At 41.3% G+C, this 26,460-nt stretch overlaps 1 protein-coding gene across 1 annotated transcript in view; it reads left to right on the forward strand.

The window, feature by feature from the left end:
• Window positions 1-24,204, forward strand: part of LOC146328166 (ephrin type-A receptor 4) — a 66,268-nt gene extending 42,064 nt beyond the window's left edge. The window contains exons 6-18 of the mRNA XM_084717034.1: window positions 2,331-2,455; window positions 2,586-2,745; window positions 4,294-4,405; window positions 6,787-6,845; window positions 7,355-7,468; window positions 8,088-8,273; window positions 13,352-13,413; window positions 14,081-14,290; window positions 14,402-14,551; window positions 14,991-15,187; window positions 17,716-17,874; window positions 19,523-20,742; window positions 23,344-24,204. Coding sequence (XP_084573160.1) covers window positions 2,331-2,455; window positions 2,586-2,745; window positions 4,294-4,405; window positions 6,787-6,845; window positions 7,355-7,468; window positions 8,088-8,273; window positions 13,352-13,413; window positions 14,081-14,290; window positions 14,402-14,551; window positions 14,991-15,187; window positions 17,716-17,874; window positions 19,523-19,637 — 1,649 coding nt within the window. The 3' untranslated portion in view covers window positions 19,638-20,742; window positions 23,344-24,204. The remainder of the gene's footprint in view (window positions 1-2,330; window positions 2,456-2,585; window positions 2,746-4,293; window positions 4,406-6,786; window positions 6,846-7,354; window positions 7,469-8,087; window positions 8,274-13,351; window positions 13,414-14,080; window positions 14,291-14,401; window positions 14,552-14,990; window positions 15,188-17,715; window positions 17,875-19,522; window positions 20,743-23,343) is intronic.
• The last annotated feature ends 2,256 nt before the right edge of the window (window positions 24,205-26,460 follow it).

Genomic DNA, 26,460 nt, shown 5'->3' on the forward strand with positions numbered 1-26,460 from the left:
CCTCCGCCCCCCTCCTGCCGCTTCTTCACCCTGCTGAAACTCAATCCGAGGCTAGTGCTTGAATTCCTGGCCTGTTTGAACTCAATCCCCAGCTAAAAGCAGGGTTTTGTTAGCATTAGCTTGAAGGCTAGGCTCCCTGGAGCCCTTGGTCAAAGTGATGAGAATGTATATAATGTCATAGATAATCCAATCATAATCGGTGGACCGCGAACCCCTCATTAATCATCCCACTGTAATTTTTTAAAAGGCAGATGGTCTGGATAGAGTAAGGTTACAGTATCACTGGAGGGCAGAGGTCAAAGATTCACTTGTTTTAAGAGCAGACGCCACAATGAAACGCTACCTGGGCATCAGTGTTTGTGTGTGTGTGTGTGTGTGCGTGCGCATGAGCATGGTGCTTTGTTGTGGCTCTGTGGAGAACAGATAATTGAGGTTGTTTGTTTGCTGAGGGCACTTGTGTGAATATGAGAGGGGTTTGGGTTCCTACGGGAACTTTGCAGATACTAGAACCCCCTAAGTAGGGTTGGGCGATGTCTACCAAACTGACATGTCCACAGTGTAATGACTCGCCACGGTCACCACTGCCTCCCAGTTCTGTCCTGATGGCAACCTCTGACTGTCTCACTCAGCTTGTGAAGCTCTCCAGTGATGGGAGCAGGCAGAATAAGGGTTACAGTCCCAAACGTACACATACACAGACCTCATAGACAACTGCAGACCTCATAGACACCTATTAGTTCTGTTTATACTACTTTCTGGAACCTGTTTTAGGGACTTATTCCAAAGATGTGCAGCAGATCAGTGTCTGTCAAGGTCACAATAAGTGGGGGGTACATGGATATAGATCCTACATGGACAACCTCTGATGATGAAATTTACATTACAGAGATGCAACTCTTACATCCAAGCAAGCATTCAATCTGTGCCAGGTTTAAAAGTGTGTTTGTCTCTGCACCACTTGTCTGTCACTTAGTTGTGTTCAGCCTATGGAGCTTGAAACAAGGTTAGCCATCTAGCTGTACTGAGCAGGCTAAGCTAAGAAAACAAGAGCATACAACAAGAGGACGCAGAAAAGAAACACTGCTGCCACTAATGTAACCAAGTCTCTTGAATTTACTTAACTGAGCAGGTTTAATAAGAAAATAAAAAACAGACATGGAGTCGTAACACACTGGCCAACAGCAACAACTTTTTATTTTCTCTCCCACGTGTCAAATACATAATAAAATTCCTTCCTTACAAAAACCCTGAAGGGACACACTACCTCAAATAAAGGCAGCGTTTAAATCATGATATTGTGGTGGAGGGCTCAGTGCTAGATGACCGCGATCGGCCTGATAGCATCGTCCATTGGTCCAACTGTACGAACAGTACTGGAGATGTGTGTGCATGTTGGTGTCCTCTGTCTTTTTGGACCTGAGTTGTGTTTGTTCCTTGGTCTTTCACTTCACCTGTACCACCATACTGTATATCTTGCTGTCTGCTCAGAACTCAATCTCTACAAGAGTGTTTCTCTGTTTATTTACAACACTCTGTCTCCTACGCCTATGGGTTTCTCTTTGTAGCATCAAGAGTGTGTATGACCCAATTTTAGTGTTGTCACACTCCCCGAAGATAGAGGTTTGATTTGTACAGCGGTGACACACTGGAGGGAGGGGACGAGTGTAAGCCATTATCTGTGCTTTAACCTTCACATGTTAAAGGCGTCTGAATGCAGATAGTACGACTGCTTGAAATATGGCCTCATTATCAGCTGCAGCAGAAAGGGCTTGAGATAAGATCGCTCACTGGAGCTTTAATGAAAACCAATTGATTTGCTCTCTTGAAGACAAAAAAAGCAAAGGCGTTGAGCTCATTTCGAGCTCTCTGAGGCGGACTTTGTAGTGTGAGGTTTCCCAGGGTGACCTGGGTATCTGCAGAAAATGAAGTTAGACATTATTTTGCCAGCTTGTAGGAAAAGTGGCTGAGACGTTAGCGTCAGCCGAGGGGAAATTGGATCAGTTTTATTGATGCCAACCATTAGTTCAGAAATAGAGTATTGCCATACACTCTAGCTTTGGCAATTCAACGAGGCTGTGTGGTCATGCAGCTCTGTAACACCTCAGATTTTGAATGCAAGCCAAGTTCAAAGACAAATGGAAGTGATTGCCTTGTGGCCTGGCACACTGTTTGACTTTCCCAGCAGGAGCAAAGTGTGAGGGATTTAGGAGAGCAACACAAAGGAGACTTGGTGTCTACAAGGCTGAAAATATCATGGAGGACTGGGCAAAAGTACAGGAATAAAAATGTTTTTCTTCTTTTTTTCTTTCTTGCTTTGATCATCTCTCTAGCTCCCTCGCCAGTGACTTCCATCCAGGCGAAGGATATCACAAGACACACCATCTCACTGGCCTGGCAGCCACCAGATAGAGCCAATGGGGTCATCCTGGAGTATGAGGTCAAGTACTACGAGAAGGTGAGGAGTCCCATGGGAGATGTAGTTTCTGCTGATGAAATAATCTCCAGATTAGCAATATTTTTCAACAGAATGTAAGAAAATCACATCTGATTGTTTTATCTGATTGTTTTCTCTTCGACATCCTCAGGACCAAAACGAAAGAAGCTACAGAATCATAAAAACGTCATCAAGGAACACTGACATCAAGGGTCTCACCCCCCTCACTTCCTACGTGTTCCATGTGCGCGCTCGCACGGCGGCTGGCTACGGGGAATTTAGCGGCCCGTTCGAGTTCATGACCAATTCCGGTGAGTTCTGCAACGCTGCTCCTGCTCAGTTTGTTTTGATGACATCAGTGCACTGCAGAGGCGGAGATGCTTTGATGCCAGCTCTGTCACGCCCATCTCTGCAAAATCCTGCGATGATAGCATCTTTTACAAGTGTGTCTCTTTGATTGTAGAGTCATTAATCAAAATAACTGTCATCTATAAAAGATAAATCATATTGTGCTCTAGCACCTGACTGGCAACTTGAGTAGCTTCCATTATTCATGTTGCAGTGAGCCTCAGTGGAAATGCCAGCCAGGGTTCAACCCATATGAGTTTTTAAAGGATGATACAGTTTCTAATATTTTTAGTTGAAAGCGGCTGATAGATACTTTTTGCTCCTCGTTAGAAGCCTTAAATGTTATTTTAAAGCCAGAACTTAGTATTCAGCATTTCCCTCAGACTGTATAACTCTAACTCTAAGATAATAACAGTAACAGCTCCCCTACGTGGGTGGACTCTGATCAAAATTTCAAATTAGCCTCTGAAACCCCACTGACCCACCAGTGGGTCAGTGATTACAGACTCATGTAGTGCAGCCAAAGGTTGTTGAAACCCACAGAACTTAATTTTGAATTCTAGTGCAGATCCCAAAGTTTCCAAATATTTCCACTTGGTACAATGGAGCACACCATTAAAAAAAACACAGAATCTTGGGACAGGCTGATTCAAATTATTCATAACAATGTCACTCAGCTTGGAACTCAACATGATTCTCTCAACCTTAAATTGACTCAGGCGGGGTTGCATGAGGTACTATGCCTTGTCAGTGTATTTTGTACGGTAGGTAGTTGTCCACATGCATGTCAACAGCTTCCAAACATTTTTGGAATTGGGATTTTGTACCTTAAGTGTTGTATTTTAAGGGGATACAATACGTTTTACTGCTGACCCTGACCAGAACAGTACATGCTTAGCTTCCATGCTGGTACTCCTCTCTGCTTCTCCAAACTGGAGGCACGTCAGGTGGCATCTACTGTTGGTAATACACTTAGTATGGATACCTCATACAACCGCACTTCAAATAATCCAAACTATTTATTTCAAGTTAAGGAGTTGGAATTAATTCATGTGAAGAGCCTAAACATATTCATTAGTTCAATAATTGTATGTAATTAAACAAAACTAAGCTTCAATTTGAACTTTTTCTGAATATATCAGATTTCCTGTAGTAAATATCACTTGTGCTGTATGATGTTAACTGTTTATGGGAGAGTCTGACACAGCGGCTTGCAGAGACGCACTGTGGGCCCAGATGTCCCCTTTGTAATGCAGATGGGGACAGCAGCGCATGATAATGACATGGTCAAGCACACATCCTAATGAGCCATCATTGTCTTTCAGTGGTATAGGAATAGAGCCATGGTGGGGAGGGGGTTGCTGTCAATGACAAACACAGAATGTACACTGGCTCTTTTCATGTGCACTGACTTGATCGGGCGCAATGATATTGACTTTGCTCTTTGTCTCTGTCCATCCTTCTTCCCCTTCTCCTTTATTCTCCCCCATATTTCCTCTCCTTTTCCTCAGTCCCAGCTCCCATCATTGGAGATGGGGCTAACTCTACGGTGTTGCTGGTGTCAGTGGTGGGCAGCGTGGTCCTCCTCATCATTCTCATCAGTGCTTTCGTCATCAGCCGAAGGTGAGCTTTGTCCCTCTGTTGCTTCTGCTTTCTGTCTCTCCCTCTTTCCTCCAGGATGAGGGATGTCTTGCTTAGCACTGGGAAAAGTAGCTGTCAGGAGGTGGATGTCACTTGAAAACACACACATTCACACACATTCACACACACGCTGAGCCAGACAGCTAGTGCAACTGGCTCACATTGGATGAGTGATGACTCGCCACACCGGAGACGTGATTGACAGCTCCGACAGCTGAAGAGATGCAATCAGCGACCCCTCGCTCCCTGTCCTCTGCATCCATCCCCGCTCCTTGCATCCCTCTCTCGCTCTATCTCTCAGCTTGTGGCTGTAATCCCGCCTGCTAGTTATTTTCTCCCGCTGACCGCTGCAAAGAGAATGAAAGAGAGAGAGGAGGGAAAAAAAGAGAAAGTGGCAGAGGAATAGGAAGGTGGACAATGAGATAAGCGGGCAATGAAAAGTAGGAGATAGAATACAGAGCGAGAGGGAGACAGAGAGGCATCAGGTGGATTTGCAGTGACCCAATCTCAGGGTGTTAACCAGCGAGCAGGACAAAGCACCGTCACACAGATGGGATTACATGCAGATGGGGCTGCCTCACCTCAGGGTGTTAACCACAGTCCCCCGTGTGTGTGTGTGTGTGTGTGTGTGTGTGTGTGAATGTTGGGGGTGTGTGCACATCCTTATTTAAAAAAAGTATTGCTTTCATGTGTGTGGTGGCACTGAGGAAAGGCGAATGTTAATGGCTTGTGTGTGTATGTTCCTTTTATGGCGTGTGTTGATCCCTTTATGTGTGAGTGTGCTTCTTTATATGGAAACCAAATCATTGTTTGCATGTGTGTATTGGTGGTGAGGATGATGGGGAGTGAAGGGGGCTGCTGATTGTGTGTGTATGCCCGTGTGTGTGTTTGCGTGATTGCCTCTTTCCCAGCCAAGCAGGTGGTTGTCTCTGCCTTTTTATATGCATGTGACGGCCACTGTCATTGTGCTGCCGCGGCCATCCTGTGATTGTGGGGAGGGACTGTAATCACGTAGCCGTTTACCATCATTACACAACCATAGAGGAGGACAATGTCTCACACATCTGGTCATTTCCACCACTGACCCGACACATCAATATAAGCACAGGTGTCAGCCCGCCTGAGGGATTGGGAGGGATTTAAGTGCATCTTCCCCAAGATTGATTTGCTGCTATATGCTCAGTGCCCTTCACAAACCTTCAGAGCTGAGGGATACTTCTGACTTAAAGTAGTAATGCCACAAAGTAAAAATACCCCATTACAAGTAAACAATTGCCTTAAAAGAAAAATATTCTCAAAGTATCAAAAGTAAAAGTACTCATTATGCTACTCTGTATTATATTTTTTGATTATTATAATTAGTATTACTAGTGCACTAAAATGTAAACATCAATTTAATTTTGAAGCTGGTCAAGGAGGAGCCAATTTAAACTAATGTTTTAGGGTTTCTGCAAGTCCTTAAAAGGTCTTCAGAAATCTAAAATCCAGTAATCTAGATATTTGCTTTAAAATAGATTAAATATAATTTAGTCAGATCTTTAGATCTACTGGATTTAACCTCAATCACACTTTTAAATGTGTTTTGGGAAAAAAAGTGAAATTCTGTTTTTACATTTCAGTTTTTATTCTCGGTTAAACCAGTGAGTATAACATGTTAAGTGGTAAGTGTTAGAGGTTTGGACAGACTCAGGCTAGCTGAATCCCCCAGTGTTCAGTCTAGAGGTACTGCTTCTTATCCTTCCTTACAGACAAACATGTGAGTGGTATCAATCCTGTCATGTAACACTAGGTAAAGAAGATAATAATCATATTTCCCAAATTGTTGAACTACTTTTAAAGCTTTAATCCTCATAACTAAGAGCTAAAAGTTAAAGCAGGGTTGGCTTGTAACTGATTACATTACTAATTACAAACATTGCCATGTAATTTGTACTGAATAACTGACTACATTTCAAAGTAATCTGATCCAACCCTGAATAAGAGCAAAAACAAAAGCAAAACCTAATCTAAAAATCACATTAGGTAGCTTCAAAAGAGTTTATGTATTTATAATGAGTGCCCTTTAATAAATAATTAATATCAAACAAGAATATTAATTTCTCATCAGCAATCAGTGATTGTTTGGCCACTTCACTTAATTTAATTAGAGTTCAGAGTTTTGGTTTTAATTAGGTTTACGAAATTGACACTCGTGTTCCATTATTATCATCATTATTATTATTATTACCATATTTTTTTCAGTTTAACATGAGATACAGGTGCTTCGCTTTTTACTCTGACATCTTCTCCCTGACATTTGAAACTTGAAATACTGCATGTGCTGCTGTCACTGCGACTGACCGTCCTGATGTTTGTGCCCCCAGAAGGAGTAAGTACAGCAAGGCCAAGCAGGACTCCGACGAAGAGAAACACTTACATCAAGGTAACACTCCACCTACACACTCTGTAATTGAAAAACATTAGCGCTGTCCAGTGTGCTCATGTGAATGCACTCTAAACCGCAAATGAAGCCCATAAAATGGAGGGAAAACAACAAACTATTTTGAAGTTAACGTACTTGCATCCTAACATGCTCCAAACACCTCATTATCAAGTCATCAGCATTGTTATTTGTGTGCCACAAGAATTTCAAGTTAATGAGCTCCATCTTCATTGGAGTCAGCCATAGTGACATGAAAAGCAGTGGAGTTAGAGTGTGAAGCGAGCTATGGAGACAAGGAGGAGGAGGAGGAGGAGGAGGAGGAGGAGGAGGAGGAGGAGAGGTTCCACAGAGGAAGGCGGTGTAGCCTGCAGCATGATGGAAATAAAGAACAGATGGAGTGTAGTTGCCGGAATGAATTAACCTTCACTTTTCACTCCCTTATTTCTTTTCTTTCTTTCTTTTTTTTTTTTGCTTCCTTCCTTCCTTTCTTTCCAAACGCCTTTCCTCAGGAGTGAGGATATATGTTGACCCCTTTACCTATGAGGACCCGAACCAAGCAGTCCGGGAGTTCGCCAAAGAGATCGACGCCTCCTGTATCAAGATTGAGAAAGTTATTGGCATCGGTGAGAAGCTTTTGTTTTTCCATTTCCAACCGTTTTTAAATCAATTATTGTAAGTGCAGTGTTACAGGGAGTAACATACTTTGGATAAAAGCATCCACCTAATGGAATAATAGTATATTTGGTATTCATTTTATGCAGATATTCTGCTGCCAGCATATCTTTCTCAGTGATTCACATTTGTGTGTGCTCTCATGGGCAGTCCTTGAGAATAAAAAACTCAGGACAATAACAGTTGGTCTGTTTCTAGAGAGGTCAATGAGTAAAAAAAATTAAAGAAAGCAGGGGAGGCTAAATATGTTGTCCGAGCTATTCCTGTGGCCAGAGAAAAGTCATCCAATGACAAAATAATAAAGAGAAAGAATCAATATCCATTTCCCCTCTCTCTCTGCTCCAGTGGCTGAGGGGAGGAGGGGAGTGAAGGATTAGAGACCCTGATCAATGTTTAAAGCGAACCCCCTCTAACTTGCACATGCACAAACACACACACACACACCATCGCCCGCTCCCTTCATGATGTGATTTATAGTACCGTGCAGTGAGAGTGCTTGTGTATCATCATTCCACATTTTTCAACTTTGCCGTTTCTGTTTTTTTTTTTTTTTTTTTTTTTTTGTTTAAGGAGAGTTCGGTGAGGTCTGCAGCGGCCGCCTGAAGATGCCAGGCAAGAGGGAGATCTGTGTGGCCATCAAGACGCTGAAGGCCGGCTACACCGACAAGCAAAGGAGGGACTTCCTGTCCGAGGCCAGCATCATGGGCCAGTTCGACCACCCCAACATCATTCACCTGGAGGGCGTGGTCACCAAATGTATGTCAAGCATGTGATTTTGTTTACTTTTTACATACAGAAAGATGCAGGATGAAAATTGTTCGTCTGAATGATTTGGTTCAGAGTAACACTTTACAATAACCATCATTAATAAAGGGTAAATTGATAGTTAAACTTTACGTAATAGTTATTTTACCGTTAACAAGCATTCAATAATGCTTATACATGCATGTTATACAAACAATTGTAAAGTTTTATAAATATCAGTTGCAACTTCAGAATAACCATCCAGTTTTGCACTTGCAGGGCTCCATGGTCAAGTTAGCAATAATAAATATGTAATGTCCATGTAGACTTTAAAAATACAGACAACAAAACTAATTGTGTAGGTTTAGGAAACAAAACTACTTCCTTATTTTTGCAGTAAGGGTTAGGGTTACAACTTTAAAATAGCCATCCAGATAATCTTTATAGACTGTTTATGAAGTTACTATTAACCTTTACCAAAGTATTAAATATCTGGTCCCAGATGGTAACTCTATGTAATAATTTCTTGTAGGTTTATAAATCATTTTGTAATCATTGCAAATACTTAAAAGCACATTGTGCAACATCTGGTGTGTAGCCCCCAACCAACAGAATTCACATTCACCGTCTCTTTCCTCTGCAGAAAAAGTTTTACACACATTGACACACAAAGGCGGCACAGACTGCTTCAGCTATGTTGTACACAAAATCTGGCATTGTATGGAAATGTTGACAGGTTCATTTATGATTTAGAATCTAACTGCTGTGAAACAATGAGAAAATAACATTTAATTTCTCTCATTCACTGCTTTGTTCTCACTATCGGTGCTCACTCTCCAAATTCACAGTCTATGTCCCCTGCCCTCCCTCTTGTTCATTGTTCGTTCATAAAATGGTGTGTTTATAAACAATGTTGCTTCCTGTTGTGTGCAGCAATAAACTGTTAGTTTACTAATTTATTCAGAATGTCTTTATCGTCTCTTATCAGCTATGATACAACATCTAATTTATAAATAATTATTTAAATGACACAAACTAATGATAAAATAATAGTAATACTATTAATTAATTAAATATAATCAACTATCAATTTATCATTTATTAATGATGTTTTTTTTATAAAGTGTTACTTTCTTTCTTTTATTATTCAAGAACCTTCAAGTATTTGGAGAAATTAAATTGGTAGAGGAGAGCGCAATAATACTCAGCTCACATGCACACACACACACACACACACACACACACACACACACACACACACACACACACACACACACACACACACACACACACACAATCCCATTTACACACACAATTACTATAATATTATAATAACACAGAAAGGACATTTATTTCTGCTGTCCCCTTTCTCCCTTAAAAAAAAAAGTAACAATAAATCATTACAAACCATGTCTGCGGTTTTGGGGTGACTTTGGAGAAGGGTGAGCACAGGGACAATCCAATCTTTACTAGCCGAAGGTGTGTGTGTGTTTTAATGCTCACATACCTGCAACATCTAAACATATACAAGCCCTTATTTTGCATTTGTCCCAGAATACCTGTATTTGCACACAAATTATGTTTGGGTGTTATCTGGATGTCCCATCCGGTATCCCACCCGGGTGTCCCCAGGTGGGCTTTGTCCAGATGGACAGGGGTCCAGCATTGGTGGGGAGGGGGGAGTTGGAGTTAAAGGTGGCTGGGCAGTTGGGAGGGGGTCTAATGGGTCCAGGAACAGGCCCTGTAGCGCGGCACAAGGCTCATTAATCATGGTGTCAGCTGTAAATGTGTTTGGGGTTAGGGAGTGATACCCTATCCCTTCTCTATCTGCTGCTGCATGGCCACAAAACACTGGCCAAAACTCCCCTCCCTCTGCCCTTGGCACTCTCTCCTCTCTGTCTCTCTGTTTCTCCCCACCTTTTACACCTTCCCCGGGTGCTATTTGTTAGGCTAGATGTGTTTGTGTGTGTGTGTGTGTGTGTGTGTGTGTAAATGTCTTGTCAGCACATGTCGGCGTACCTTTGATTGCATGCATGTGTGCATGAGTGTTACCATAGCTGATGGCCAGACTCGGCTTGGGTTAGATGGATGAAGTGCCTTAATGTGTCGTGACACAACAGACTGGCCCTATCTGTGCTAGATAACACTGTCTCTCACACTTTTGGACACACACACACACAGAAAGATGCACACAGGCACACTTTTAGCCCAGTCGGAGCTGAAAGTGAACAGCAGCGCTGGCAGAATTGCTTATCACCTATCACACCTCTCACCGTGGGGAATGACCTCTCGGACCTCACAGAAACGGAGCGAGAAAGACAGAGGAGAGGAGGACTGGTGGACAGGAGGAAGGGAGAGAAATCGCACAGACAAGGTGCAAATAGAGACGCAGGGGAAAGAGACAGGAAGGCGGTTAGGAGCTGATGGATTAGAGGAAAGACAGAGAACAACAGTGGGCACGACAGAGGGAGAAAGCAGAGGGTGGTGGGACTACTGAAGCGGAGGCTGAGACAGAAAGAGACGGAGCGAGACAGAGATGAGGGAGAAGCAGATGAGCTCCGTGGCGGTGACAGGAGCCGACATGAAAGGAGGGTGAGCCAAAGCGAGAAGATCATCCTATAACTCCCACTCCACCTCCTTCCACTCTGTACTTTTGAGAGCTTGACACAAGGTTTGGGCAAATTAGTCCTTTACACTTGAGTGTGTCAGTGGAATCTATTAAAAATCCATTATTTGAATTGCACTCCCCTCTCCATTACAATCAAGTTAAAAGGAATTCTCAATCTGGCCTCAGTTTGCTGGCATGTCCAACAGAGCCAATTAAGCCTTATTAATTATGGAGGAACTCCAAATAGGCACTGAAATACATAAATGTGCAAAAATCTCTTGCTGAAGACAGTTGGCTGCAGTCCACCATCTTGAAGCCTGTATACACTTAATGTTTCTATCATGCTAGTGTGTAATTAAAATCTCGCCTCCATTAGAGCTTGAAATCAGACGTGATGTGTTTAACAGCTGATTTACATAAAGTAAGAGCGTGCTAATTTAAAAAAAGACCTGCATTTAAAAGCCAGATCTTTGTCTGCTGCAAAGACCAGGGCCTCTGGAGATCATTTGCCCAACATTCCCCCAATATTGATCCCTCATAATTCATACAGTTCATAACTAATCATTTCAAAACTTTTGAGCTTTGAACTTTAACTCTTAAGTTTTGAAATACACTAAACAAACTATTATCTTTTGTTAAGATAATTTGCTTTTCGTCTTTACATAAACATGAAACTTTGAATTTTAGAACCCCCCAAAAATGTGTATTTCACAAATTTTTCACAGTGAGCTGTGAACCTGATTTTTCATTATTCAGGTGTTAACTACTAAACAACTAGAAATATTAAATTATTAACCAATAAACCATAACCATTATCACCTCAATGAGTTTAACAAGGTCAACAAGTTTTGAAATACACATTTTTGGCGTCTTATAAAACGTAAAGATTCAAGTTAATTAAAAGAAGTAGGTAAGTTATCTCAACAAAACACTAGTAGTTGGTAAAACTTTTTCAAAATGTTTGAGTTGGGCTCAAATCTCAGAAATCCATTGAAGTAAGTTGCCTTGAAATTTTAGTTTTCTCAACTTTTTGGTTTTTACAGTGCTGTTGCATTTTTCCTCTTCTCCTGTTTTGTTGGCAGGTGATAATCGGCCCTCTAGCGGGGCCCTTGCCCAGAGTTCATTGCCAAAGGCAGCAGGGCGTATTCAGTAAACAAGGAATTAGCATGCAAATAGGAAGGGAGGAAGAGGGCGGGGCTGGGAAGGCGAGAGTTTAAGGTCGCAGGTCAGACGCTCCTCAGACTTGATTGGGGAGCTGTCAATCAGCAGCGGCCCCAGGGCAGAGGCGTGCAACAAAGGGAACAAAGATGGCTGACAAAGAGAACCCCAGCTCTCCCCCAAGTTTAACTCCACTTCCTCTTTTTGGGGCATCGCCGGAGCGCCCCGTAATTAATGGAGTGCCAATCACGCGGCGGGTAAGGCGGTGACTGACGGCCTCTTGGCATGGTGAGAGGCCTGCTGTGGAGTGGAGGAACGGCACCTTCAAGACCTCAGCTGCCAACTGCTCGGCTGGCTCGCTGCTGCTGCTTCAGGCATTCTGCTGGAGCGCACGAGATATTTCACACGGCGTCCCCTCGTGGCATCAGGTTCAAGTCAGCACTTTTCTCAGACACAATAAACTTGTGTCCACCTTAACTGTGCCACATGAAATGGAACGCAGAGAACAGCGCGGTTCTAGCAGGAATTCGTGGCAGCACTTTTGGGCATGTGTTGTTGCCATGGCTGGTTAGGCACCAGCTTGCTGCCATTTTGGGACAAAAACAAGCCACCTCCCCTCCCTCCTTTCCTTTCCTTTCCTTTTTTTCTCCTCTCTCACTCTTTAACTCTCCTCCTCTCCTCATGCCTGCTATCCCCCCTCATCCCTGAGAGACAAAGACAGACAGAGACCCACCAGGGAATGTCCACCCTCCCTGCCGCCTGCCCCGTCTCAGATAAAGACGCAGGCGCTCCCCCAAGAGAGATGGAGAGGGGAAGACAGAGGGATGGGGTGAGAAAGGCCAGAGAGGAGTGGCAGGGATCGAGGGAAGGAGGAGAAAAGGGGAGGTAGCAAGAGAGTGACAGATGTGTGGAAAGTTGGCAGAGGAGAAAGAGGGCAAAGGGACAGTGAGTGACATAAATAGCAAGTCAGAGGGATGCTGAGTGGCTGACTGTGATGATACTTTGGATAATGCATCCAACGTCAGTTTATATTTGCATAAACACAAGATGGTGTGTGTGTGTGTGTGTGTGTAGTAGTGTTTTGTTTCAGTGGAGATGCCTTTGCATGTGCAGGGAAAGAAGCGGGACGTCAGGGCAACCGTAACACTGAGCTAATTAAATCACTACGGGACAGAGATGGATGGCCTAACACACACTCACACACACACACACGCATTCCCTCGAGAACCCCCCTGCTGTGTCGGGCTGTGATGTGCATCGTTTACCTCCATAATCATCTGCCTTTCATTCTCTCACTCCTTCTTTTTTCTCTCCCTCTCTCTAGGTAAGCCAGTGATGATTATCACAGAGTACATGGAAAACGGATCGTTGGATGCATTCCTGAGGGTCAGTCATGCGTTTCTGTCTGCACACTTGTGCATGTGTGTGTGTGTGCGATACGACTGTGGCGTGCTGATCCCATCTTATCTGTGTAATGTCATCCCCCGAAATTACAAGCATTTGTTCACAAACATTCGCCCTAATCTCCATCCTCTCCTTGATCGACTTACTGTTTTTCCGACAGGGAGGTTGGCGCAGGTCTCACCTCCGTGTTCCCAGGGATCACTACACTTTTGGTTTTCAGTGATGCTTAACAAAAGAAGCTTTGAGGCTTTTATTGAGGTTTTCAAATGAAGATGCTTAGGATTAGAGCAAACGGAAGAAAATTAAAAATGTGGTACTTGAAAAGTTGTGCTGTCTTGGCCTAAATTATGCAGCACAAGTAACTTTGTAAATTCACAGTGTGTTATAAACCATTTATTAGATTTTTATATACTAAGTGTATTGAGTGACTTAATAGAAAATGATGATTGCCACTGCAATAAAGGTAAAGTGTTCTCAGTTGACTGTAAACACGTTCCAATTGTAACATTTGCACGCATTCCACCTTTATTTTTGTGATTAATTTACTGTGAATAATTTGTGTATGTCTTTTTGTTTTTATTGGTAGCATAAACGGAACTTAAACTTGCATCTCATAATACAACCTTGTACTGTTCTCGTCTTTCTGCAGAAGAATGACGGTCGCTTCACAGTGATCCAGTTGGTCGGCATCCTGCGTGGCATTGCGTCGGGCATGAAGTACCTGTCAGACATGAGTTACGTTCACCGTGACCTAGCGGCTCGCAACATCTTGGTCAACAGCAACTTGGTGTGCAAGGTGTCCGACTTTGGCATGTCCCGAGTGTTGGAGGACGACCCCGAGGCTGCGTACACCACCAGGGTGAGTGTGGGTGCGTGTGTGTGTGTGTGACTGAGTCAGTGGTCCGTCTTTGTGTCACCTTACTTGTCGGCTTTGTCAGCTTTCATTAATCAGCCCATCTTTCACTTACAGGGGGGGAAGATCCCCATCCGCTGGACGGCCCCCGAGGCCATCGCTTACAGGAAGTTCACCTCCGCCAGCGATGTGTGGAGCTACGGCATTGTCATGTGGGAGGTGATGTCATATGGCGAGCGACCATACTGGGACATGAGTAACCAAGATGTAAGTGTGAAGAAATGTAATTATATTCAGACAATCATAAATAACATGCAGCTTGAATTAGGAGGAATATTAGAGCTCAAACAATAATTCCCAGATGCATGTGTACTGTCAAACATTTTTAAAAGATACTTCATCATCTTAACTTGATTATATAATCAAATTACCTGCAGGGGTGATAAAACACCGGCAGTATATTCCCCTTTCTCATTACAGACTGAATTCACATTTCTTCTTCCACTAATGATGATAAAGAATTTAATTTGTGCATAACCAAATGTCTTGCGTAGGTGCCTAAAGTTAGGTAATTAAAAATTAAGCTATGGATATAAAATTACAGTGGAAAAAATGACATAGCTGTAATCAAACTGCCCACAGTTTTTATTTCAGTTCAACTCTCTCCAGGCAAAGTGACTTACAACAGCATTGATGTACTGTCTAGGTGATCAAGGCAATTGATGAGGGCTATCGGCTGCCCCCGCCCATGGACTGCCCCGTGGCACTCCACCAGCTCATGCTGGACTGCTGGCAGAGAGAGCGGGCCGACAGGCCAAAATTTGGACAGATCGTCAACATGCTGGACAAGCTGATCCGCAACCCCAACACTCTGAAGAGGACTGGGGGAGAGACCACTGTCAGGTGAGAGACCAGGATGGGAAATAGATATGGTGTTAAAGGGTCTTACCTATAACCATCCAATTTGTAACAGAATAACTTTTTGTCAAAGAAATGGTCCATATAAAAGCTGTTAACAGCTCAGCAAGACATAACTAGAGTTGTGATTGTGACAAGCTCTGGACATGTGGTGCATTTTCTGAGAATTCTGGGAAAATAATAGTTTGGATTATTTGAGGTGGGGCTGTATGAGATACTTATCAATATAGAGTCCGTGCATTACCTCAAGTAACTGGCCATCAATAAATCTATAGCAGTTTAAGTGCATGCCATAGTTAGAATATTTTCACTACTTTACCTTGCTCTAAGACAAATGTTTCCTACTGGACATCACCGTAATGTAATTTATAATGTGAATGTGTTATGAGGCAATCTGCTGCTTGACCTGTTGGGTTGTGTCATTGTGTGATTTTGGTGAATCCAAGTTAACTCCTTAAAATACAGAAATCACACAATAACATGGAAAGCTAACAGATCGCGGTAACAGTCAACCTGCAGGTACAATGTTCTGTGAGGTGAAATATTTGGCTTATATAAGTGTGGTTTCCCGTCAGAAAATGTCTGATGTAAACCGGTGAAAATATTCTTAGTATAGCGTACACTTAAACTGATAGTGCCTGATATTTTTAGGTGTCTAGAATAGATTGTCCACAGCAGCACATAGCCCAGCTTCCCACAGCAGGACTCCTCTCCTCTTTTCAAAACTTTGGCTTACTGACTGCCATCTGCAACACATATCAATAAGTACCTCATACAACCACACTTTAAATAATCTGAACTATAGCTTTAATGTCACATTTGTTTAGATAGGATTATGTTATTCAGGAATATGACTAATTATGCATGGTTATTTCACATACTCTTGCATTAATTATATTCTACTACTGCAGACTAAGCTAAAAATTACACTTCTGGCTCAATCGCTGAATGCTCCTGCTGTCTTGTTTACAAAAGTGTAGGAAAGTTGTGGTATTTCACATTAACTTCACAGTGGCAGCCTGTAGATATGTTCTGTTAAAAAGCTAATGTACATAACACACATATGCAGCCTATTTACTGCACAATGCAGTATGTACACATTATTCCACATCAACACACATGCACTCACACCCTTCTGTTCTCTTGCTGGTGTTTACATTCACCATTAAACATTATCTACCGGCAACGTGTGCCTCTTTTCAGCACAAACACCCTCCATAATGGATTTCTCTGCAAACTAGCATTAATGGTGCTGTACACTCAGGAATGTAGTCGCTCTAACGGGGCGAGAGAATTACGATGTAACGCCGAGTTAAAAACAAACATGACCCTACAGCTCCGACTCCATTACTCTGGAGCGGCTAAACGTGTTAAGAATGACCTATGCGTGTTTACAGACTCGACGCAGGCCAGCGGGAGTCTGTTTGAGTTTAACGAGTGTGTGAGTGCACGCGAGAGAGGGTCGCACGTACGCTCACACACTCACCTAATGGGACACAGTGAGAGCAAGGAGGGAGTCCTTGTGAAGTAATTAGCAGAGCTGATTCCTATAAATGCAGCTTTTACAGTTACAAGAGGGAAAGGGAAAGTAGTGTGTGTGTGTGTGTAAAAAAGGATCCCTACACATAATCTTTTCCACCTCCTGAGTAGATATGACTTATTAAAGAGTCTGACATTCTGTTCTCACAGTTCAGCTCATCATCCTTTTTTTTAAAAAGGATGATAAAGAAAGATAGGGTGTGTGAGAGTCACCAGAGTGGAACGAGACCGGCACCGACTCAGACTCACCAGTCCCGTGTAAATGTTTCATGGCTGACGGTGCTGCTGCAGCCCTCAACAGACATGAAGGATGGGAAAAAAGGGAGAACAAGAAGTGAAAAAGAGCTACTGATGAATATCTGAATGTGAGGAGAAGGGCCTCCACTGTGCGGTAAAATTCACTGAAGTGTACCCAGGTTTGTGTGTTTTCTGTAAAAAAAAGTCTTAACTAACTGTGTCGGTCACACCCAGGAGAAACCGTGTTTGACTTGGCTCGGGTTTCAGGTAGGACCTGCAAAACAGGGACACAGAACAGAGCTCGAACCTGACAGAGCTGCTGAGTCCATCAGGGAGGAGAAGCTAGAGAGAAATGTAGCATGGAACATTTTACAGTTTGTGGGTAGCTCTCTGTCATCGCACAAAGTGTGTGTGTCATGGCCATCTGACACTACAGCATCGTAGTAAGGAATCAGGGAAACTCTAATTCCCACAGTGCTGCTGTTTCTGTAGTTGTCATGAATCAGTGGTGGTCCAGACTGTGGAAGAAAGTGGATCATTACCTTTAAAGTCAGAAGCACTTAAACAGGATGTAACTTTTATCGTCTGTTCGCACAGATAGTTGCACACATGGTGGCTGTGCATTAAAGCTTATGTGCAGGACTAAAATACAGAACCAAACTTGAGGCAACATAAAAAATCTGTAGGACTTAAGTTCATGAAATTAATTCTCCATATTTCTCTCCTCCATCCACTAGGCCTAACACCACCCTGTTGGAGCCAGGGAGCCCCGAGGCGTCCTCAGCCGTGGGCACGGTGGAGGACTGGCTGCAGGCCATCGGCATGGAGAGATATAGCGACAACTTCACCGCCGCCGGCTACACTACTCCAGAGGCTGTGGTCCACATGACACAAGAGTGAGTACGGAGGGGAGAAATGAATCAGTCTGGTTTCTTCAACTAACAGCAAATGGGATTTTTCCATTGAACTTTGGATGAGTGCAGAAAATAAGTGCTGTGGTGAACAAAAGTTTATGATACTTACATGTTTTGTTCAGCAAGATAGTTTTCACAAATGAACACCACTTTTATGCTTTTTTGAAGTGTAAATGTAGTCACCAGAAGTAAAAAGCTAACATTCTGCTATGTCCCTGACAATCTCTAGTCTTATTTAGCCACTTTAGCAACCACTTTTTTTAAAGACATGTAAAAGCTTCAAACTTTGAGAGTGTATTTACTGAAGTATTTCAAATTGTAGAACAAAATGTGAAAATCTCTGAAACGTGTTGACCACAGACCTGATTTAAGGCATCTAACCAAAAAACCCATTCAAAGAACCCACTGCCATTGAAATGAGGGAACCGGAAGTGCTAATGTGCTAATTGCTATTTTATGTCTGCAACTCATTCCTGCAGCACTGTATTCATTCTTGAATAATGATGTTGTTAAACCCTTCAAAAATCAATATTCTTGATTATTCTGTCTGTTTGCTAAATATGAAACTACATTCTGCAGCTGGTTAGCTTAGCTTAACATAAAAACTGGAAACAGGCAGAGACAACTGGCCTGGCTCTGTCCAAAGGTAAATAATTAGCTCAGCAACAATCTTAAATTAGACAAATGAACATGTTTTATCTCATTTGTATATTTCATCCACAAACAGAAATATGTTCAAAATGACAAGTGGTGATTTTTCAGAGTTAAGGGCCATACATAGCTCTAGTGCAGGTACCAGATGTGCCCTGTCTGCTAGATCTGCTTCAGATCCTGTATTTACAGGTGACAGATGTGACAGACACATTGTGACTGGCTGTATGTTGGAAAGTACAGACACTGATGCAAACAAATAGAACTCATGGCATGAAGCTTATATTTGAAATAGCTGAGAAATTGATTTTATGCAGATAACATTCTTTAGTTAGCTACTTAACATTAGCTAACGTTAGAGAAAAAAAAATAATACCAAACTCTTGATCAGTATATTCAAAATATTAACAAAGAATGAATGGTACAAGATTACAAGTGATGTTTAATTTTAGTAAGTATAAGCTTTCATTTAGTAAATGACAAGTAATCAAAATGAGAAAATAAGTTTTAAATTTTGTTCTTAACATGGCCAAAACCATGGCTCCTTTCTGACATACAGCCAATCATGTCGTACCTATGCAGCATGTAGCTAGCTGTTTACTTCTGCTTGAAATCTTTAGGCAAGATAAATAAATTTGCATTCAGACATGAGAGTGGTATCGATCTGCAAATCTAACTCTTAAGAAAATAAGTGCATTATCAAACTATTCCTGTGTAATTTGAGCAAAATCAATCTGTCTACATGTGTTAAATGTTTCTCAGTCTCTGTCAACTGTCTGTAGTATTTCCATTTTTCTCTTATTAAGATTACAGGATTAGGATTGCTGTGTTGGCAGGTTAAATTCCATATTCAGCAGTTAAACTGTCAGGCTGGTTTCCACTGGAAGGCTGTAAAATTCATCATGTGGATCAGGCCTACGTGTGTTTGTTATCGTTGTCCCCGGTCCTAAAAGGCCTCTTTCCCCCCATCCTTTTTCAGGGACATGGCTCGCATAGGCATCTCCTCGGCAGCACACCAGAACAAGATCCTGACCAGTGTCCAGGGAATGCTGTCCCAAATGCAACAGATGCAAGGCAGAATGGTTCCCGTCTGAGAGATTTAAACAAAGAAAAAGGAAAAGGAAGCAAAGCGACTTCGTTTCTTATGAAAAAAATAAATAAATAACAAAAAAGATTAAATATAAAAAAAAAAGACAAATAAACTATGAAGAAATAGTTTACCTCATCCATGCACTTTAAATTGGATCTAAAAGAAAAGAAGATGTTGATGAAGAAGAAAAAAAGTGGTGAAAATGGCACTTTTTTTAAAATCAGACCTTTACCTTGCCCTTTTTTTTGTTGTTTCGGAGAATGGGACGCTTCTGTCTGCAGCATTTATGGATAGATGGAGGGACGGCTGGAAAAGTGCTTCCGAGAGGCCAATCTGGAGTGCCTTTAATGGTCTGGAAGGAGAAGTGAGGGGAGGGGGGGATCGTACCTTTCTCCTCTTTTTGGGCAGAGTGTTGTTTCTGGAACTTTCTTTCTGGAATAATCCGCAGAGCAGATTTTTTTGATTTCCTGTGACTATGTTTATTGTACATGAATTGTTTCTGTGGGACTCGCAGGCTGCCCCGGCCACCATTGTTCTCTCTCAGCTGGATCTGTTTGATATCTGACAGACAAAATGGAGGATCCTGACCGTCGTGTATAAACAGTGAATCTCAGAGAGGTTGAGGGTTGGATTCCGAGGGGAGACGCTGGTGCAGGGAGGGCTTATTTTGAGGAGCTTTTTGTGTTTTTTGCTCTGTTCTGGCCTTGTTTTTCTCCCAGAACGCTGTATTTTGTTGCCCTCAGGACGTTGCTGAGAATGTCTTTGATCTTCCAGAGGAGCCTTCCCACTCCCCTGTCTTCCCAAAAATGCCCTCTGACACCCCAGATAAACACACAATTTGGATTCTTCCATTCAGCTCCCCATCTGAATCAAAACCCCAGCCTCCCGCTACTGCAGGACCCACTGTCTCTTCCTCTCCACTTTTGATGGACAGCTGTTTGCACCCTTTAAATTGGCTTATATTGGACGCAAGAGTGAAGGAATTCATTGGCCGGATTTATGTGGACTAAAGGATGCAACGAAGGCAGTATGGATGCAGAATGAACCAGAATCATCAGCATCATCATGGCCAAGAAAATACGCAGAGGATTACTGAAACCGTCATCAAGGTGAGGATCAATAGTATTTTATTTTAGACTCAGCACATAAAAGACTTATTAAAATAAAACAAATAAAGATATTGGATTAAACCTCCTGTTATTATTGCTTCTATTATCAACTATGTGTAGCCACAGAGTGCCTCAAAGATTCATTAGACCCCCTCCTCCGTCTCATCACCGGCCCCTCAGCTCCAGAAACTGTGTTAATTAACAAGCGGGTCGCGCCACCTCAGGCAGCCCAAGCAGATCAATAGCCACCGGTCTGTGATCAGTCTGCGGGCCTGATGCCGCTGGCATGTTAATGAGAAGAATTAATCAGCCACTGACTCCCAGTCAGCCAAACAGAACCCACCGGAGCTTGGAAACACTTTCCAGGAAAGTGTGGAAGAAGGAGTTTTTGGGGGACACACCAATATGTTATCATGATAGCAGGAGAAGTCCAGTCTCATTTTGATTAATTTCTGAGAACAAGTCAACTGATATTCTGGGGCTGATACTGGCCTGGCACAGCTATATCACTCTAGTATATTGGTATCAGCATATATGTTGTCTAATATGTGCCCATATATAACCTTTTTATTGCAGAACATAATTTTTATTATTTTTATCTTTTAGCTATATAGGCAGCATTTAATGTGTATTTGATCCTTTTGCTGAATTTAGATGTATTACATATGTATATGTGTTTATATATAGTAATTTATAATTGACAACAAAATTACAAAATTCTGCCTTTACTGCCTGATATCATTTTCATTCAGTAGTGTTAATTGTTAAACTATAAACTTTGTCACATGAGTTAACCACTTTTTAGGGATCATTACAAAAATATGTGTTCATGTTTATATTATGTATTCATTATATCAATATTTTTTTTTCACTAATATTGGTATCAGCATCAACTTAGACCATCACTTAAATGTAGCTGATACTACATATTGTTCTTTCTTTTTGGTTCATCAGGATTTCTATTTAAGATTTAATTTATGTGCACAAATTAGTACATTCTCTTTAAGTTTTTGCTTACTCAGCAAGTTCAGGACTGATCTCAACTATTTATAATATGTTGAATTTATGTGTTTGCATTGATTTATTTAATTCATTTTAATACACTTCACATGCCCTGCAACAAATCCTACTCTTTATATATATATATATATATATATATATATATATATATATATATATATATATATATATATATATATGTATTTTATTATAATGTTCAGTTTTTTGTTGTTTGAGAGTCTCAACTTTAATTTTATTGTCATTTTAAAGGCTTTAGTTTGTGATACTCTTGAATAGTGCTGAAATAAATAATTATTTTCATTAATTAGTCTCATTAATTTTTAATCATTTTATCTAAAAATGTCTGAAAAACAGGGCTAGTTTCATTATTGAGTAATCTGCAGATCATTCTTACAATTAACAATTAATCATTTAGTTAAAAGATCTCAAAATATGTGAAAAATGCTCCCAGAGCCCAATGTGATGTCTACAGCAAGATTCTTTTGTTGGTCCAGGTAGTCCAAAACCCAAAGACTCTTTATTTACTTTCACAATGAAAAAGAAAAACAGCAAATACTCATATCCATTTAAGAAATTGGAACCAGCAAATGTTTGACCTATTTTGCTTGAAAAATGACAATTGATTAATTATCAAAATAACTGGCAACAAGTTTTCTTTTGATTGACAAATTGTTGCAGCTCTAACGAAAATAGTGATAAATCCCCATTATAGTTTTGCAGAACCATGGTGATGCTTTACAATCACTTGTTTTATCTGACCAACAGTCCCAAACCCAAAGATAATCAATTCATAATTATGATCTAATGATATGATAAAGTAAAGCATAAAATTCTCACATTTAAGACGCTAACACCAGCAGATGCTTGGCATTTTTGCTTGAAAAATGACTGACACAAATTCAAAATACAGATTAATTTCTAGTAGATCAACTAACTGATCTTTGGACTAATTGTTGTAGCTCTTTGTAAAACTTTTTAATTAACATAAAAAAAACTGCGCAGTATGAAGCAGTCATTCTTTCAGAATAAGAGCATGTGCTTCATGCAGTACCGTATAAACTATGCCGTTCAAGGCTTATAATAATAAATACCAAAAGCTCATGTGCTATAATTAATCAATAATCCTGCATGAGGGGTGTTGAAGACTTTACAAATGATTTATTTCAGTTGGCATTAGAATAAAGCATGCTGCGGTCGCACTGGCTGTTGAATCTATACATACAGAATTCAGCTAATATACAAGCTAGTTAAAAGTCTATTGCTGTGCTTTTGATGTTTGCCAATAAGTCAAGGGCATGTTTCACATATTATGTACACACAACAGCATGTGGTGCACACAAGTTAATACATCGCTGCCACAAAATCCATATTTTCCCCCCGTAGGGCGGCCGCTCACAGTCTCTGGATGCTCCGGCTTTGGCATTCGATTTTGTTTAGCAGATGAGTCGAATGTTCCATCGGGCTGAAGCTGGAGAGCGGCGTTGTTAGTCGGGACAGGATGCCAAGCAGAAATTGTTTATATTCAAAACCACCATGTCTGATGCAGCCTCTCTGTACCTCCCCCCTTTTCTTTCTCCACAGCTGCTGCCGTCCATCAGAAACAGGATCCTGGCCTTTGCTTGCCACGACCAGAATTCTTCCTCCTCTTTGTCTTCCTCCTCCTGCTTTCCCTTCCTCTCCTTGGAGTCCTCCACGACACCAAGATGACAAATCCATCCCCAAGCGACTGGGACGTCAGCCGTCACAACACTTCAGCTAGACAAACTAGCCACCGCGTGCTTGTGGCCACCCCAGCGAAGTACTGGAATTACTATGAATGATTTAACAGCATAAAAAAGAGACAATAAGAAGAATGTAATATAATCGAGAAGCCCTGCTCCAGCGGATAATGTACTTTTATTTTGAAAGTTTGTTTTATTTTGTGATTATTTTTTGTTTTTGTTTTTTGTATTATTTTGTTCTGTTTGCATGTAAAGTAACAAACGTTTGAATTGAGCGTGCGAATGCGATGACGTGTGTGCACGGGTGTCTGTGAGTGTGTGTGTGTGTGTGTGTGTGTGTGTGTAGCTGTATGAGTGACAACGTCTTTGAAGTACTATCAGTAATTGTGTGTGTTTTCATGCCACTGTGGTGGAAGAGGAGGAGATAACAGAGATGTATTGTTTTTGACATGAAAAAAAGAAAAACCCTGGACTTTATGTTGCTTTTGTGGCATCTAAAAAAAACAATGTAAGGTGTGTCGCTCCCATCGTGCGAACTCTTCTCAGCAACAGCATTTATTAAACAGCTTTCTGGAATGCAACCTATTTCTGCATTTGGCAGCAACAGCGGCTTGCAAATGGACACACGGAGACACAGACAAGTGTGACTAAAAGCCTCCTGTGCATAGAAACACACCGAACACAGATGAGAGTTTGGACTCTTCGAGCTCATGACAAGCGGCATGAGCTCTCCATGTGGAAATGGAAGCAGTTTAAAACGACGCACCTGTATACAACAAAGGATCAGTGAAGCGAGGAAAAGGTGATGAAGAAGGGAAAACTGTTGGTTATTTTTGATTTTTTTCCAGAGCACATCATACAGCTACAGGTTTAACCCAATGGACTATATTCATTTTGTTCCTTTATCTCTTTAAACTATACTTATGTGAATGTTTTGGAACTCGTAAGTGACGCTTCATATACTACAAGAACACCTCCGTCCTTAATACAGCTCTACTGCTCTTTCCTTTTTTGGCAATGCGTTGATCTTTTGGGTTTTTATCTATCGAAAAAGGACCTGTTTGGAAATATGCAAGACATGTTGGGAAGGAGAGGGAAACCAGAATGTACTGTAAAATACTTTTTTCCTTTACTTAAATGTTGGACGATTTGAAAAAAGAAGAAAAAAATTAACAAAACGCAAGAGTTAATGTTTGTCATTGTATGCCTTCCGATGCCATATGATCTAGCCATGTAGATCTAACATTCTCTCAATCTTTTTTTGTACTTTTTTTGACATGATCATGTTTTTGTTTTTTTTTGGCCTTGTTTTTTTTTTATTTTGTTTTTGTCAAGGAGCTCTAGGTACATGTAACTTATGTCATTTATTTATGTCCTTTTATATCTAGTTTGTAAAATAATAGCCTAAAGTGAAGAAAATAAAGGGGTGCCAAAGTGCATTCTTAATAAAGTAGAAACTGTATGACGATCTCCCTGCCTCTGATTCATACACACACACACACTGTGTCTGTCTGTGCCTGGTTGCATAAAACCATATAGGCTAAGGTTTCCTTTAAATTTTAATTTAAGGCTGCTAAAAACTGAGTGGCACAAAGTCACCATAAGAATTTCTAACAACTAACAACTTGTTAAAGAGTATAGTTTGGCATTAGCACTATCTATTAGCCAAACATTAACACCAGTCTGTCTCATAGATTAACATCAGCTTTTGTTGAAACTCACCAGATATTTGTCTCCTTTCGTGCTGTCACATTAATATTGTCAATATTTCTTCATACTTCATACTTCTGTTTCACAGCAAGATTTCAGGCATTGATTTCAACAGTTAGCTTAATTCTTGCCACATCTTCTGCTTGTATTTGTTATGGCTGCTTGGTTGAATTTAGTTGAGATTATTTGCTTGTGTTCTTCATATTCTTCAAAGCAAAGAACATTCTCATCTTCTTGTTATTTTTTTTTTATTTTCTCTTTGTTGTCCATTTTGGAGAAGCTAGCCAACACTGGCTAACTAGCTTTCGTTAAACTAGCTATTAACTGAATAATGCTGAGCACAGTGTAACATAGCCAACATGAGGTGATTTATGCAACCACTGTCATCATTTATTGCCATCATTATGTCTGTAGAGGGGAGCTGATTACTAAACTATCATGCATTGATTACTGCATTTATATGGCGCATACAATGGACGGATTACATAATAGAAGGAAGAGGCCAAGGTAGTCCATCAGTTAGTTGCTTGGTTCCATTTTTGCTTTCTATTTTTTACCCAAACACACACAAAAAATAAAGGCCGTTGTGTTGGCAGTTTGTCTCCACCACAGCACATGCTCAGCAGATATCATGACTCTGGACTCCAAGACTTGGCCCTGAACTTCTGTCAGTCCTTGAAGCAGCAGCGAGCACCGCTCACTTGGCATATGTGTGTGGATGTGTGTGTGTGTTTAATCAGAACAACATCTGCTTCCTGCACTCATTTCCAGCAGCGATAAACCGCTGATTGTCCTGAGTCTTTGATAAGGGCCCGGGAGAGAGGGGAGAAGAAGGGGGGGGAGTAGAAAGGACAGTTTTAGAAACGGAGCTCAGGCGAACGTGGAGCCAAATGGCGTTTTACACATTTCCTGAGAAATCACCAGCACAAGGCATGCATACATTAAAGCTCTGAAGTTTGCAGTGGGAGATATTTATCGGCCTCAAAGGGAAACTGTGCCTCCTTCACAGATTGTTGGCAAGCTTAGAGGAGGAAGACGAAAGAAGATTAGCAAGGCTGAGTTTGATCAATTTACCCCAAACTGAGAGCATTTGTTTTTTAAGATTTTGGACAACTTGTTATGGTATTTGAATCTTCAAAAAAACACAGACTTGATTAAATAATGCATGTATGAAGCATTCACGTATAAAGACTTTGATAAAGGTCATGTGGGCCTGTCCCATTGGCTGATTTACTGTATTCATTAGTCTAGACTCTAGAGTGACCTG

Source organism: Lutjanus erythropterus, chromosome 4 (assembly GCF_056507025.1).
Source record: "Lutjanus erythropterus isolate fLutEry1 chromosome 4, fLutEry1.hap2, whole genome shotgun sequence".
NCBI lineage: Eukaryota > Metazoa > Chordata > Actinopteri > Lutjaniformes > Lutjanidae > Lutjanus > Lutjanus erythropterus.